The sequence below is a fragment of the Moschus berezovskii genome, chromosome 6, assembly GCF_049115385.1.
Source record: "Moschus berezovskii isolate FMDL1 chromosome 6, NW_MosBer_1.0, whole genome shotgun sequence".
Lineage (NCBI taxonomy): Eukaryota > Metazoa > Chordata > Mammalia > Artiodactyla > Moschidae > Moschus > Moschus berezovskii.
Genome location: NC_142465.1, coordinates 19544446 through 19560964, shown reverse-complemented (window position 1 = coordinate 19560964; position 16519 = coordinate 19544446). Strand labels below are relative to the sequence as shown.

Genomic DNA, 16519 nt, shown 5'->3' with positions numbered 1-16519 from the left:
ATAGTCCAACTCTCACATCCATACATGACTACTGGTAAAACCATAGCTTTGACTAGATGGACATTTTTTGGCAAAGTAATGTCTCTGTTTTTTAATATGCTGTCTAGATTGGTCATAGCTTTTCTTCAAAGAAGATTGTGTCTTTTAATTTCATGCTTCAGTCACCGTCTTCAGTGGGGACTATTATTTTCTTACATTATTGTTACCAATATTTATTTGTTCAGAAATAACTGCTTTTCACCTTTAGTTACACTACATCAAGTTAAACCACTGCATCATCTTTATGTTAATGTATTAATAAATTATGCCAACTTTTATTGTGAAACTGTAAACAATTTTGGTTCAAATATTTGGAGAGTAAAATTTTATAAAGGCCTGTTGATTGATATGGTGAAGAAATATTTACCCGCATGATTAATTGTTAGTAATTCTGTGCCTCTTTTCCACAGGAGAGAATGCTTAAATTTCACCAAGTGAAGCATATTTTTGATATACTAGATAAAATGCGATGCCTGCGAAAACGTTCTACTGTCTCATTCTTGGGAGTTCTTGTCATTTTCCTTCTGTTTATGAACTTGTACATTGAAGATAGCTATGTTATGGTAAGTCTTGGAGGTTGATTACTTTTTGTTCAAAGTAAGACCTAAGTCAAACAAGACAGTCCACTTGCAACATAACTTCAGTCCCAGGATATTGAAATAGCCTTAGTTTTAGAAAAATTATAATATATATCTTGCCCATCTAGCTACCTTTTATATCAATTATATATTGTCAACATTATAATTGTTTGGTTCATGTTGTAATGCTTTATTTAATGCTATATGCTATATTTAATGTAAATATGCACATCTAATTACAAATAAGTTAGCTATCATCCCTATCTAAATTAATTGTATGTCTGTGTGTTTGTGCTTAGTCCCTCAGTTGTGTCCAACTCTTTATGACCTCATAGACTGTAGCCCACCAGGCTCCTCTGTCCATGGGATTCTCCAGGCAAGACTACTAGAATGAGTTGTCAGTTCCCTCTCCAGGGGATCTTCCTGACACAGGGATGAAACCCGTATCTCCTGCATTGACAGGCAGATTGTTTAGCACTGAGCCACCAGGGAAGCTCATAGTAGTATATTACATATTTATTGAAAAAACTACACTTATAAGTGGAACGGGCAGAGTCAGTTCCTGTAAATAGACTAAACAAATTTTTATAGGTATTACTCCTTACTTTTTTTCAGTTCAGTTCAGTTCAGTTCAGTCGCTCAGTCGTGTCCGACTCTCTGTGACCCCATGAATCACAGCACGCCAGGCCTCCCTGTCCATCACCAACTCCCGGAGTACACTCAAACCCACGTCCACAGAGTCGGTGATGCCATCCAGCCATCTCATTCTCTGTCGTCCCCTTCTCCTCCCACCCCCAACCTTTCCCAGCATTAGAGTCTTTTCCAGTGAGCCAACTCGTTGCATGAGGTGGCCAAAGTATTTGAGCTTCAGTTTCAGCATCAGTCCTTCCAATGAACACCCAGGATTGATCTCCTCTAGAATAGACTGGTTGGATCTCCTTGCAGTATAAGGGACTCTCAAGAGTCTTCTCCAACACCACAGTTCAAAAGCATCGATTCTTCGGCGATCAGCTTTCTTCACAGTCCAACTCTTACTTTTTTTACTTTTCTATATTAACAAAAAATTCCAAATCCTATTGTCTAATTATTGATACTAATTGTGCTATTTTGTTAAGAAAGAATATTAATGTGTGACAACTCGTTTGAATCTTGAATAGCTGTTACGTGACCACCATGTTTTACCCTTATTGTCACTTAAAAGTAATAAAGAACTTCAAGAACTAAAGATAATAATGTGAAAACTATTCAGTAGTTTAAAAAAGGTAAAATTAGAAAGTTAGTAGATTTTTTTTCCCATGTCTGGCAGCATGCAGGTATCTTAGTCCCCTGTGCATGCATGCATTCTAAGTTGCTTCAGTCTTGTCTGACTCTCTATGACCCTACATAGTATAGACTTCCAGGCTCCTCTGGCCATGGGATTCTCCAGACAAGAATTCTGGAGTGGGTTTCCATGCCCTCCTCCAGGGGATCTTCCTGACCCAGGAATCAAATTCTTATCTCTTATGTCTCCTGCATTGGCAAGCAGATTCTTTACCCCTAGAACCACCTGAGAAGCCCCCAACCAGGGATCAAACCCATGCCCCCTGCAATGGAAGTGTGGAATCTTAGCCTCTGAAGAAATTTACTAATGATATGCATTGGGACACCAAAGAAGTCCCTAATTTTATGGGTTGTTTTTTTTGAGGGGTGCGGGGTAGTTTTCTTTTTTTGGCCACACCACACAATTATAGACACTTCGTTCCTGACCAGGGATCAAACCCATGCTCTCTACAATGGAAGCACAGAGACTTAACCACTGGGCTGCCAGGGAAATTCCCTGAATGAATTTTAAGTGAATTATGAAAGTATACAAAAAGATACATTCTGACTAATTATGAGAACTCAATATGTCTCTATTATTTATTTTTGTTATGATTATTTATTATGTTATGACTGTCACATATTTCATGTCTAATGAGAATAATTATGGACATTATTTCTTACTTTTTCCATCGTAATTGATGTTAAGATATCTGGGAAAATTCTAATACTTGTGCAATTATTCCTGTTTACGTATTTCAGAAAACCAAAGCCTTTGAACATACAGAGGACTGGAAAGTACTTTCTTTCATACAAGCATGCTGAAAACTTTCAATTAATATCTTAACTAGAGAGACTCTGACAACAACTTCAAAGATCATTTCCTAGTAAAATGTTTTATTTTATTAATTGAAAATGATTTAGTAACTACCAGTTACTTGCCAGATACTATTCTATACCCTGCAAGCCAACCAAATGATCTTAGTTCGTACAGATTTTCTTAGAAGGTATTCTGTAAAGCATCTTGCCTCCCTTAGCATTATTCTTTGATGGTGAAATTCTGTCACATTCCTAGACCTTGACTCTGCCTATGTCTTTTACCTTCAATTATAGGTTTAATCTTGTGAGCTTTTACCTTCAATATAGGTTTAATTCATATTGAAGGTACCACAGTTAATAGAATTTGACTAGGATGATCTAGTTAAACATAGCAAACTGGAAAGACTTATAATGATATGCATTTTAGACTTTTTAACCTGTTAGATTTATGAAATTTAAGGACAATAGAGCAAGACCTAGGTGATCCAGCTATATTTTAATTAAGAGAATTGAAGATTGTAAATTAATTAGAGGGGCTCTTGATTAATGATTTAATTTTCAAATAAACATTTATTTCTTGTATTCTGTACTGGTAAAAGTAAATCCCGTCTTGTACAACAAAAACATGGTATTGGTAGGATGCTGGTTGCATTTACTGATGATAAGACTCTTTCAAGTGCAATTTCAATATTTAACATTAAATAGACAAAATATTATTATATGCAGCAAATATCTTTATGTCTTTTTGGAAGAGAACCACTTCAAATTCACCTTAAAATGTATAAGAAGTAATAGAGTTCAGACCCATAAGATCAAATGCTATTGCTCTATTTATACATTTCTGTCTAAACATCAGTCCTACCCACATTATTTAAAAGTGTGATTTAATGAAGTAGCTCTTACTAAAGAGTACTTCTCAATGAAATCTGGCTACATTAGCCATATACCACCAGGAAAGCCCATATATATATAATCAGATTTACAAATCATCCCAGGTACAGAGAAGAAATTTGTTCTTAGCTTAGAAAACTGAATTTATTTTTAAATATTTACTTTATGTTAGAAAAAGTGAATTAAAATGGATGTTAAATATAAGCTTCCCCCCATTTTGAAAATTTAGTGACAATATTTTTATTAGTTTAAATATTCACTCTTTACTAGAGGATGTTTTCTACCTAAATTACATTTTGAACTAAATTTTATCCCAAGGCTTAATATGTATAAACTGTTAAATATTCATTGTCATTCATGTACAAATACATTAAAATTGTTCTTCTACAATGTGTTAGTTCAGTTCAGTTCAGTTGCTCAGTTATGTCCGACTCTCTGCGACCCCATGAATCACAGCATTCCAGGCCTCCCTGTCCATCATCAACTCCCGGAGTTCACCCAAACCCATGTCCATCGAGTCGGAGATGCCATCCAACCATCTCATCCTCTGTCGTCCCTTCTCCTCCTGCCCCCAATCCCTCTCAACATCAGGGTCTTTTCCAGTGAGCTAGCTCTTCGCGTCAGGTGGCCAAAGTATTGACATTTCAGCTTCAACATCAGTCCTTCCAATGAACACCCAGGACTGATCTCCTTTAGGATGGACTGGTTGGAACTCCTTGCAGTCCAAGGGACGCTCAAGAGTCTTCTCCAACACCACAGTTCAAAAGCATCAATTCTTCAGTGCTCAGCTTTCTTTATAGTCAAACTCTCACATCCATACATGACTACTGGAAAAACCATAGCCTTGACTAGACAGACCTTTGTTGGCAAAGTAATGTCTCTGCTTTTTAATATGCTATCTAGGTTGATCATAACTTTCCTTCCAAGGAGTAAGCGTCTTTTAATTTCGTGGCTGCAATCACCATCTGCAGTGATTTTCGAGCCCAGAAAAATAAAGTCAGCCACTGTTTCCACTGTTTCCCCATTTATTTGCCATGAAGTGATGGGACTGGATGCCATGATCTTAGTTTTCTGAATGTTGAGCTTTAAGCCAACTTTTTCACTCTCCTCTTTCACTTTCATCAAGAGACTCTGTAATTCTTCACTTTCTGCCATAAGGGTGATATCATCTGCATATCTGAGGTTATTGATATTTCTCCCGGCTATCTTGATTCCAGCTTGTGCTTCCTCCAGCCCAGTGTTTCTCTTGATGTACTCTGCATAGAAGTTAAATAAACAGGGTGACAATATACAGCCTTGACATACTCCTTTTCCTATTTGAAACCAGTCTGTTGTTCCATGTCCAGTTCTAACTGTTGCTTCCTGACCTGCATACAGGTTTCTCAAAAGGCAGGTCAGGTGGTCTGGTATTCCCATCTCTTGAAGAATTTTCCACAGTTTATTGTGATCTGTACAGTCAAAGGCTTTGGCATAGTCAATGAAGCAGAACTAGATGTTTGTCTGGAACTCTCTTGCTTTCTCCATGATCCAGCAGATGTTGGCAATTTGATCTCTGGTTCCTCTGCCTTTTCTAAAACCAGCTTGAACATCTCGTAGTTCACGTTTCACGTATTATTGAAGCCTGGCTTGGAGAATTTTAAGCAATGTGTTAATATCCATGGAAAACTGGCCTCTTCGTTGTGGCATGAGGAACCTAGTTCCCTGATACAGGATTGAACCCCAGCCCCCTACATTAAGAGCACAGTCTTAACCACTGGACCACCAGGGAAGTTCCCTGTTTTTCTTAAATCAGGAGGAAATTGTAGTCATAATTCACAGAACTCAGATAAACAATTACAGTAATAAGGTCTCTAAGGTTATTTAGCACATGTATTCTACTCTTCTTGCTAGAAAATCCGTCAATGGCCCCCAAATCCTGGGCGTGTAATAACTTAGTGTATTGCTTACATGATAGAGGCATATGTGCCTTTCAGTAGGAAAGAAAGCCAAGTTCAGTGTAACAGACAAATTGTATTACAAGGCAAACTAAGTAGAAGAGACACTGCATGCCCAATCAACTTAGCCTCTCGGCTGTGAGCATCTTCAAAGTAGCCACTAGGGTATATATTTAGCCTGTAGCTAGTCCATTGAATTTCATTCCCATCCAGAAAATGATTGTCATAAAGCTTTGTCTTATTACTGAAAAATACACTACAGCATAGTAGCTATAGAAAGAAGGTATCCAGGGAGAGCCTGGCTGTTCAGGTAGATGCTTCTGGAAAGCAGCCAGAAAGGCTGACTCAGGTGAAAGTTGCATTATTTATTTATGCTGAAAAGTATAAAGACTTGTTCTTGAGAATTTAATAAAGTGCTTTCATACATCTCATTTCATCTTATATTCTGTTATGTCCTTCAATCAGGATGAATGTACTCTATCTTATCACAGAAAAGGTCCAGATTTTTACATGTTCAAGACAGAATTCTTAAAGAGATATTCAGTATCCTGCACTTCCTTTAGAATGTGACATCACATAAGAACAGAATGGTAAAATGAATTCAGTATTGTGACTACTGTGTGATTTTTATAAATATATTTTCTAGATCCAGTTAAATATTGACATCATATTAACTATTAAAGTAGCTAATGCAAAACTGAGTCTTCAGTTACCTTTTGAAAATCCTAAATTTGTTCATTTTAAAACTTTCATGATTTTTTTTTTTTTGGTTTTCAGAAATACAAAGATGAAAATATTAATATGCAATTAGTTTAAAATAATCAGAATTCAATGGATATTAATTAGTACATTTATACAACTAGCCTCCCAAATTTAATGTCATGTATTTCAAAATTCTGTAATATAGATAGCAAGCACATTATAAATCATAAAAAGTATTTTTCTTTGTCCAAATTATCAAGGCAATATAAAATATAGAAATACACTATTAAAAAGCAAATATAGGCTCATAAACAAAATTCAATATACAGAAAAGATATACAGAATGCATATTCATTTATCAAAGACCAGATTGAAAGCTCCTGCCAGTCAATATTCATTATTTCAACTTTTATTCTAAGACAATTTCAGCTCGGCCATAGATTTAAAACTTTGAGTTAGTCACCTTTTCCATTGATATTTGAATTTGAAATAAAGCAGTAAATGTTCCAACTAAAGTAAAATTTGTATTTGAATCCTTTCTAATATTTTAGGACAATGTTTAATTGATTAAAGTTTTATTGACCACAGTCAAATAGTATGAGGACCAAATTTATTTAATACATTCACTTTCTCTGTTGTCATAATGGCATTGCTCATACCTGACCTGCCAATCCTATACTGAATAGTCGAAATATCCACAGAACTCACACAGCACAATAGATACTTTGTCAAAAAAGAAAAAAAAAATCTAATTAGGTTGTCCTAATATTCTACCAGTGATAATAAACCATATATAAAAGCCAAGCAGGTCATCACATTGCTAGTAATGTATAACTAATAGAGGCTTGTTCAAATGATGATTAGATAATCAAAATCTACAACTGAATTTATATCAGAGGGAGATAAAAGGGAGCAATTAATTGTTAGCAGGATATTTTTAAGCTGAATAAGAATATCTTCTTGAATATAAACCATCCTGAAGATTGTATGACATAATTCCATTATCAAATTGATACCAAAGTTTTTAAATATAAAAGAACTAAACTTCACTTTCATCAGGACACTCCCTCTCCCCCTCTACACTCACAAGCAACAAGTAAACATCATGGGAAAGACCTGTACAAGGTCTAAAGACATTTCCTTGAACATTTGGTACAAATGTCTCTTAAGCAAGATATCTTGAAGATATTTGTAAAAAATGCTATCGTTTCACAAAGACCATGGCTATCCATTCTCAATAGCCTTTGATTATAGTGGCTACATAAATGACTGACTAAAACTTCTTGATTAATAAATCATTCAAACTCCAATTATTATGTTCATTGTTGCATCCTTCTAATCATTCCTAAAGTTTCAAAATCTTAGAAATAATGTGTGGTCTTTTATTTGACAGGACTTGAAGAAGAGTAAGTAGTGTAATACGATTCAGATACGGGGAATCTAGTGAGAATTAGCCTTACATGAAACTGTAAATATCACTGTCAAGTTTGAAGATTCTTGTAAAGAATTTGAATTTTAACATGAAAACAGTGGGAGTTTTCAATTTTTTTTAATCAAGAGAATGCCATTATTAATGTATGCTTTAGAAAAGCAACTGTAAGCATAAAATAAAATGTGGAAAATAGTGAACAGAATCTAGAATTCAGGTAAAAATAATTTTTCTACAGCTTCTAATGCCAGTAATTGACATTTATATAATACCCATATTAAAGACTCTTGAGAGTCCCTTGGACTGCAAGGAGATCAAACATAAAGGAAATCAATCTTGAATATTCATTGGAAGGACTGCTGCTGCAACTGAAGTTCCAATATTTTGGGCCACCTGATGCAAAGAGCCAACTCATTGGAAAAACCCTGCTGCTGCTGCTAAGTCACTTCAGTTGTGTCCGACTCTGTGCAACCCCATAAACGGCAGCCCACCAGACTCCTCTATCCATGGGATTTTCCAGGCAAGAGTACTGGAGTGGGTTGCCATTTCCTTCTCCAGACCCTGATGCTAGAAAAGACTGAAGGCAGGAGGAGAAGGGGATGACAGAGGATGAGCTGGGTAGAGGGCATCACAACACCAACTCAATGGAGGTGAGTTTGAGCAAGTCCAGGAGATGGTGAAGGACAGGGAAGCCTGGTGTACTGCAGTCCGTGGGTTGCAAAGAGTTGGACGTGCCTGAGTGACTGAATAACAGCAACAACATATGTATATCAGATATATATATCCATTATATATATATTTATTATTATTATTATTATTGTGTAAGGAGAAAGTTTATTTAATCCATGATCATCTGTTATTTCTCTCTTCCTCCTTCTTGGCATTCAGGAAGGAGACAAACAGATTTTAAGGGAAACATCTACACATCAGCTGAGTCCAGAACACTACATGCATACTTTCAAAGATTTGTCTAATTTCTCAGGAGCCCTCAATGTCACCTATCGCTACTTAGCTGTCATGCCTTTACAAAGAAAGCGTAAGTAAAGTATACTTTTAAAATCAAGAACAATAAAATGCTTTGTCTAAAATAATGATAATATGCTTCATTTGTATAACAAGAAATTTATGGACTTTACTAACATAATATATATTTTAGGAAACATTCAGTGTTTCTTCACAAATTCAGTTATTCACCAATCCAATTTCATTAATAACAACACCCCCCAAAAAAATGCCTAATTGTGACATGAAGTTTTTAATAGTTTGCTATAGAATTTATGTAGGGAGACTAGGAAAAAGCAATTCACTTTAACTTTTTTAAGTTAGCTTTTAAAAATAATTGTTCCCACAGTGATACATTTTCAAACATTGGTTTTATGACATGCCACCAGTTTGAAGTAGTGAAAGTCATTGCATTTGTTTCCTAAGATGTCATAACAAACAATCACAAACTAGGTGGTTTGAAACAATGGAAATTGATTCTCTCACATTACTGGAAGCCAGAATTCAGAAACCAGGATGCTGGCAGCACCAGACTCCATCTAGAGGAGAATCCTTCCTTGCCTCTTCCAGGTGCTAGTCACACTTGGCATTGCTTGGTTGCTGCTGCTGCTGCTGCTAAGTCGCTTCAGTCGGGTCCAACCCTGTGCGACCCCATAGACGGCAGTCCACCAGGCTTCCCCGTCCCTGGGATTCTCCAGGCAAGAACACTGGAGGGGGTTGCCATTTCCTTCTCCAATGCATGAAAGTGAAAAGTGAAAGTGAAGTCGCTCAGTCGTGTCTGACTCGTCGCGACCTCATGGACTGCAGCCCACCAGGCTCCTCTGCCCATGGGATTTTCTAGGCAAGAGTACTGGAGTGGGGTGCCATTGCCTTCTCCAATTCCTTGGTTAGTTGTAGCAAAACTGCAATCACTGCCACTCTCTCCACATGGCCTTCTTTGTCTCTCTGTGTCCTCTCCCATTCTTATAAGGACATTGGTCATTGAATTTATGGCCCAATCTGAATTCAATATGATTTCATCTGGAGATCTTTAACTAATTGCATCTTCAAAGATGATTTCCAAATAAGGTCACAGTCTAAAGTTCCAGGTATAGACACAAAATTTTGGAGACAATTATTCAATCCACTACAGGCACTTTGATCCAATAAGTAACATACTACATTTCACGGATTTCAAGATATTATAAATTATAGAAAATATCATGATCTAATTGATGTGCCACTAAGAAAGTATAAGCATCAACAATTTTAAGTTGTAAGATGCTATCAGTTGTGACATACAACCTGAGTTTAAAATATTTCTGTGTGAAAATATGTTTTAGAATCAGTGATACACAGTGATATCATGAACTTCTTAGTAGATGGTGTGGAGACCACAAAAATTGAGTTCCCTGTTAAGAAGTGTTTATGCAAGTGAGTTTGTGATCACCAGGTTGAGGAAAAATTGCAATAGTTTAACTTTCTTTAGATCTTTTTTTCTTCCATTTCATATGTCTACTTCTCTTAAGCTTCCTCCTAATTTCAAAGACTGCACTATTTTTTAAAATCCCCATTTATTACACCACCACCCCATCTATTGCACACGTTAGTAATCACTTTCCATACTAAGTTTACAAATGTGTGCTGGCACGTATACCAACTGCTTTATACTAAAGAGGCAATATAAAACAGAGAATTTGTGTGTGTTGGTCACTCAGTTGTGTCTGACTTTTTGAGACCCCATGGACTGTAGTCTTGCAGGCTCCTCTGTCCATGGGATCCTCCAGGCAAGAATACTGGAGTGGTTTGCCATTTCCTTTTCCAACTACTTTATACTAAAGAGTAATATAAAACAGAGAGTAAGAGCAGGCAAGAATATTTCAGTAACTTGCCATTTCCTCCTCCAGGGGATCTTCCTGACTCAGGGATCGAACCGGTGACTCCTGTGTCTACTGCATTGGCAGGCAGTCTTTACCACTGTGCCACCATTCTTTAATCATAAAATGCTCTATATACGATCATTCACTTAGATGTACTTAATAGAGTAGACGGCCGAAGGGGAAAATAACTTTTTTTTCTTTTTTCTATGCTATTCAAAACTCAATTTCACCTTTAATTTTTCTTCATTCTGGATTTTTTTGTTCAGGATTTCTTACAATTGGACTTTCATCAGTGAGACGAAAAAAAGGAAGCTATTTACTTGAGACAATCAAGTCAATTTTTGAGCAATCCAGCTATGAAGAATTGAAGGAAATTTCAGTGGTGGTTCATCTAGCTGACTTTAACTCATCCTGGCGTGAGGTCATGCTGCAAGATATTACACAGAAATTTGCCCATCATATTATTGCTGGAAGGTTAATGGTTATACATGCTCCAGAGGAATATTACCCAATCCTGAGTGGCCTTAAAAGAAATTACAATGATCCGGAAGATAGAGTCAGATTCCGTTCCAAGCAAAATGTAGATTATGCTTTTTTGCTCAACTTTTGTGCCAATATTTCATACTATTATGTAATGCTTGAAGATGATGTTCGTTGTTCAAAAAATTTCTTAACTGCCATCAAGAAAGTCATTGCATCCTTAGAAGGAACTTACTGGGTAACCCTTGAGTTCTCTAAGCTTGGCTATATTGGAAAACTTTATCATTCTCATGATCTCCCACGTTTGGCACATTTTTTATTAATGTTTTATCAAGAAATGCCTTGTGATTGGCTTTTGACTCATTTCCGGAGTCTGTTAGCTCAGAAAAATGTGATTCGTTTTAAACCATCTCTCTTTCAGCACATGGGTTATTATTCATCATATAAAGGAACTGAGAATAAGTTGAAGGATGATGATTTTGAAGAGGAACCATTTGACCTCCCAGATAACCCTCCTGCAAGTCTATATACCAACATGAGTGTTTTTGAAAATTATGATGCAAGCAAAGCTTACAGTAGTGTTGATGAATACTTCTGGGGGAAACCACCTTCAACAGGAGATGTCTTCGTGATTATATTTGAAAAACCAATTGTAATCAAAAGAATTAAAGTGAATACTGGAACAGAAGATCGACAAAATGATATTTTGCATCATGGAGCCCTAGATGTTGGGGGGAATATTAGATATTTTAAACAAAATAGACAATGTATTACTTATATTAGACTAGGAGAATTCAGAAATGGAAACTTTGAAGTATCTGATGTAAATCAAAAAATTCCATTTGATATACACTGTATGAGGATATATGTTACCAAAACACAAAAGGAATGGCTGATTATTCGGAGTATTAGCATTTGGACTTCTTAGCCAATTAAATATGTCCAGTTACTGAAGCAGGTCTTCCTGTTTCCTGCTTTGCTACTTCCTCTTTTGCTCCCTTTGTCCTTTAGAGGGAAAGCAATGGATCGGATATTTTAAAAGTCAATCATTTTGGCAGTTTTGAACTACTCATTGTCAGCATACTTTTATGCACACATTTATTTTGACTTTTGAAGCTGAGTATCAGTTCATAGTTAATGATACTTTTGTTTATATTTTAATGTTATTGTGTTACTTTCAAAATTTCGTCTGCATGTCAAAAAGGTGACATGAAGGATTTAAAATGAGAAAATATGGTTTGTTCAACGGTGAATCTTGAAAGATAGTTCCCACACTATGCACTTAGTCAAGAATTTATTTCATTATATCATCAGATAAATTTTATTAAGCATCTCTGTGACTCTGCACTTGGTTAGAATGATAATGTCTTGTTTTTCTTGTAAACTTAGGTTTCCATAGACTTCTGTACATCTACAATGAATACCTCCTCATAGAAGTGATGTCTTTACAACAGAATTTTGTGTGTCGCTGAGGTGATGAAAAGAAAAAAAAAGACAAAAATATCTTCCCCTGATTATTTATATAGGAGGGGAAATTGTTCAATGTATAAAAATTTGAACACCTACTGTCAATAAATTTTCTGTGGGAAGCAGTCTTTTTCCAGGTTCCCTTTTGCAAAAATAAAGGTTATGCTCAGTATTTTCAGGTTCCACTGGGTACTTGAATTTAATAGAAAAAAATAGAGAAGGCTTATGGTTAGTCTGTTCCTAATGAACATTTTCAGTATATTCAGAAAATTTTTGAAATTGATTTTATATGTTTGTATTAAAATTCATATGCTTAAAATCCTTGTGATTTATCATATACTTTTTTTGGAATTCAAATGGACATTTTATGAAGGAAGAACATAAGAAACAGAAATCAGTCATTTTTTCTACATTCATAGCAAGTCCAGGATGAGAGATCAAATGTTTTAATATCCAGACTATGTTCTTTCTTTTATGTAGAGATTGGTCTTCACATAATTTCTGCTTTTGTTTCTCTGGTACATGAGTCTCAGTTATAAAGTTATTCTATCTGAAAATAGTTTGCATTATTTTTCCATAAGTCATGTTGTCATTCTGTAAAATAATCCTAAATTGTCCTAAATGATGCTCTTGTGATATATGCACCCAAATGGTAAGCAAACTTGTCTAAATTCTACTGTGAGGGACTTCACCATAGTGTCTACATCAGAGTCACTAAAGCAATTCAGGACACCTACATTCAGTTCAGTTCAGTTCAGTTCAGTTGTTCAGTCATGTCCGACTCTTTGAGACCCCATGAATCACAGCACACCAGACCTCCCTGTCCATCACCAACTCCCGGAGTTCACTCAAACTCATGTCCACAGAGTCGGTGATGCCATCCAGCCATCTCATTCTCTGTCGTCCCCTTCTCCTCCCACCCCTAATACCTCCCAGCATCAGACTCTTTTCCAGTGAGTCAACTCGTCACATGAGGTGGCCACAGTATTGGAGTTTCAGCTTTAGCATCAGTCCTTCCGATGAACACCCAGGACTGATCTCCTTTAGAATGGACTGGTTGGATCTCCTTGCAGTACTAGGGACTCTCAAGAGTATCCTCCAGCACCACAGTTCAAAAGCATCAGTTCTTCGGCGATCAGCTTTCTTCACAGTCCAACTCTCACATCCATACATGACCACGGGAAAAACCATAGCCTTGACTAGACGTACCTTGGTTGGCAAAGTAATGTCTCTGCTTTTTAATATGCTGTCGAGGTTGGTCGTAACTTTCCTTCCAAGGAGTAAGCATCTTTTAATTTCATGGCTGCAATCAGCATCTGCAGTGATTTTGGAGCCCAAAAAAATAAAGTCTGACACTGTTTACACTGTTTCCCCATCTATTTCCCATGAAGTGATGGGACCAGATGCCATGATCTTCGTTTTCTGAATGTTGAGCTTCAAGCCAACCTTTTCACTCTCCACTTTCACTTTCATTAAGAGGCCTTTGAGTTCCTCCTCACTTTCTGCCATAAGGGTGGTGTTATCTGCATATCTGAGGTTACTGACATTTCTCCCAGCAATCTTGATTTCAGCTTGTGCTTCTTTCAGCCCAGCGTTCCTCATGATGTACTCTGCATATAAGTTAAATAAGCAGGGTGACAATATACAACCTTGACGTACTCCTTTTCCTATTTGGAACCAGTCTGTTGTTCCATGTCCAGTTCTAACTGTTGCTTCCTGACCTGCATACAGGTTTCTCAAAAGGCAGGTCAGGTGGTCTGGTATTCCCATCTCTTTCAGAATGTTCCACAGTTTATTGTGATCGACACAGTCAAAGGCTTTGGCATAGTCAATAAAGCAGAAATAGATGTTTTTCTGGAACTCTCTTGCTTTCTCCATGATCCAGCGGATGTTGGCAATTTGATCTCTGGTTCCTCTGCTTTTTCTAAAACCTGCTTGAACTTCTGGAAGTTCACGGTTCACATATTGCTGAAACCTGGGTTGGAGAATTTTGAGCATTACTTTACTAGTGTGTGAGATGAGTGCAATTGTGCGGTAGTTTGAGCATTCTTTGGCATTTCCTTTCCTTGGGATTGGAATGAAGACTGACCTTTTCCAGTCCTGTGGCCATTGCTGAGTTTTCCAAATTTGCTGGCATACTGAGTGCAGCACTTTCACAGCATCATCTTTCAGGATTTGAAATAGCTCAGTTGGAGTTCCATCACTTCCACTAGCTTTGTTCATAGTGATGCTTTCTAAGGCCCACTTGACTTCACATTCCAAGATGTCTGGTTCCAGGTGAGTGATCACGCCATCATGATTATCTTCGTCATGAAGATCTTTTTTGTACAGTTCTTCTGTGTATTCTTGCCACCTCTTCTTAATATCTTCTGCTTCTGTTAGGTTCATACCATTTTTGTCCTTTATCCAGCCCATCTTTGCATAAAATGTTCCCTTGATATCTCTAATTTTCTTAAAGAGATCTCTTGTTTTTCCTATTCTGTTTTTTTCCTCTATTTCTTTGCATTGATTGCTGAGGAAGGCTTTCTTATCTCTCCTTTGGAACTCTGCATTCAGATGCTTATATCATTCCTTTTCTCCTTTGCTTTTTGCTTCTCTTCTTTACACAGTTATTTCTAAGGCCTCCTCAGACAGCCATTTTGCTTTTTTGCATTTTTAGTGCATCCTAAAATCATTGTTTTTTCAGAATGTCCTGAGCTTGTCTCATCCTTTTCTTTTTTGACAAACAACAAAGATGAAGTGATTTATTGTTTATTGTTGTTCAGTCATTAAGTTGTATCCAACTCTTTGTGACCTCCATGGACTGCAACACACCAGGCTTCCATGTCCTTCACAATCTCCCAGAGTTAACTCAAACTCATGAAGACAAATGAATATAATATTATATAGATCAATGTGCAACATATACAATATGGAGAGATAGATGAAATAGCAGACTTAGGATAGTGAGAAGACATAAGGAATTCCTCTTGTTTTTCTTTCCGTCCTGAAACAAAATTCTTAGGAATCACTTGTATGATAGAGTCCAAGAAAAGACTGGAAAATGTTTTATTAATTCTATTCAAATAATTTGAATTAGAAACTCAGAAAAATTATTGGGAAATTTTTTTTATTGATACAATAGCTAATGTGTACTTACTTTACACACAGTTTCTACAGTATTCGAGAAACCAATGAATCTATAATATTCTGTGGCACATTAAATGTCAAAGTCATAAGAAAAATACTGCCACTAAACTGCCAAGGAGGAGACATAAGAGATGCAGGTTGGATCCTTGGGTCGTGAAGATCCCCTGGAGAAGAAAATGGCAGCCCACTCTAGTATTCCTGCCTAGAGAATTCCATGGACTGAGGAGCTGGGTGGGCCACGGTCCATAGAGTCACAAAGAATAGGACACTACTGAAGAGACTTAGCACACACGCCTGCCACTAAACTATTACCTTCATTTCAATTTGGAGGATGCTTGCCAGATACTTAAAGATGCTCCATATTCTTGACTTTACTCACTCTCTTTTATTACCTGACTGACTATATAATATTCTACACATATCTTAGAAATTAGAAATAACCTTTTTTTCTGCACTTTCAAGGATAAAAGGTACACAACAGGTACCGAGACCTAGGTAGATTCCATGAGGTGAGTTGTTAACCTTTACATATTCTTCTGAGAGTGTTTTCAAAGGCCAACCATTGACATTAAATTCTGGAAAATACCTCAAGAAACTTTACTTAAATGGAGTTTTGCTGGAAAATCACAAATGCAAATGTGAACTCCTGAGGTCACATTTCATCTTAAATTTTAGCTTTTCATTACTAAAACTGGGATTGCCTAATCTGATCAATCACCTAAGAATGTCTCTGTTTTCATTACAGGTTGACCGAAGGTCAACTTTCTAAGGAAAAGACTTTGACAAAGAAAGCTTCTCCATTATGGATCAGTGGTACAAATAACCTTTCTTTTTCAAAAAATATCTGACCAAACATTCTTTATCTTTACATGGTTCAAGGTGAAATCCTAT

At 36.6% G+C, this 16519-nt stretch overlaps 1 protein-coding gene across 1 annotated transcript; it reads left to right on the top strand.

Annotated features, from left to right (window-relative positions):
* The first annotated feature begins 452 nt into the window (after positions 1-452).
* Positions 453-11960, top strand: MGAT4C (MGAT4 family member C). Its single transcript, XM_055396733.2, has 3 exons — positions 453-602; positions 8580-8727; positions 10819-11960. The coding sequence occupies exons 1-3, from the start codon at positions 456-458 to the stop codon at positions 11958-11960; spliced, it is 1437 nt and encodes a 478-aa protein (XP_055252708.1). The 5' UTR covers positions 453-455.
* Positions 11961-16519: the final 4559 nt, after the last annotated feature.

Excerpts from the sequence above, each read along its gene's own strand:
- MGAT4C (XM_055396733.2), top strand. The coding sequence starts at position 456 with ATGCTTAAATTTCACCAAGTGAAGCATATTTTTGATATACTAGATAAA. Across the intron at positions 603-8,579 it reads TTGAAGATAGCTATGTTATG|GAAGGAGACAAACAGATTTT; the intron begins GTAAGTCTTGGA and ends CTTGGCATTCAG. Across the intron at positions 8,728-10,818 it reads CATGCCTTTACAAAGAAAGC|GATTTCTTACAATTGGACTT; the intron begins GTAAGTAAAGTA and ends TTTTTTGTTCAG.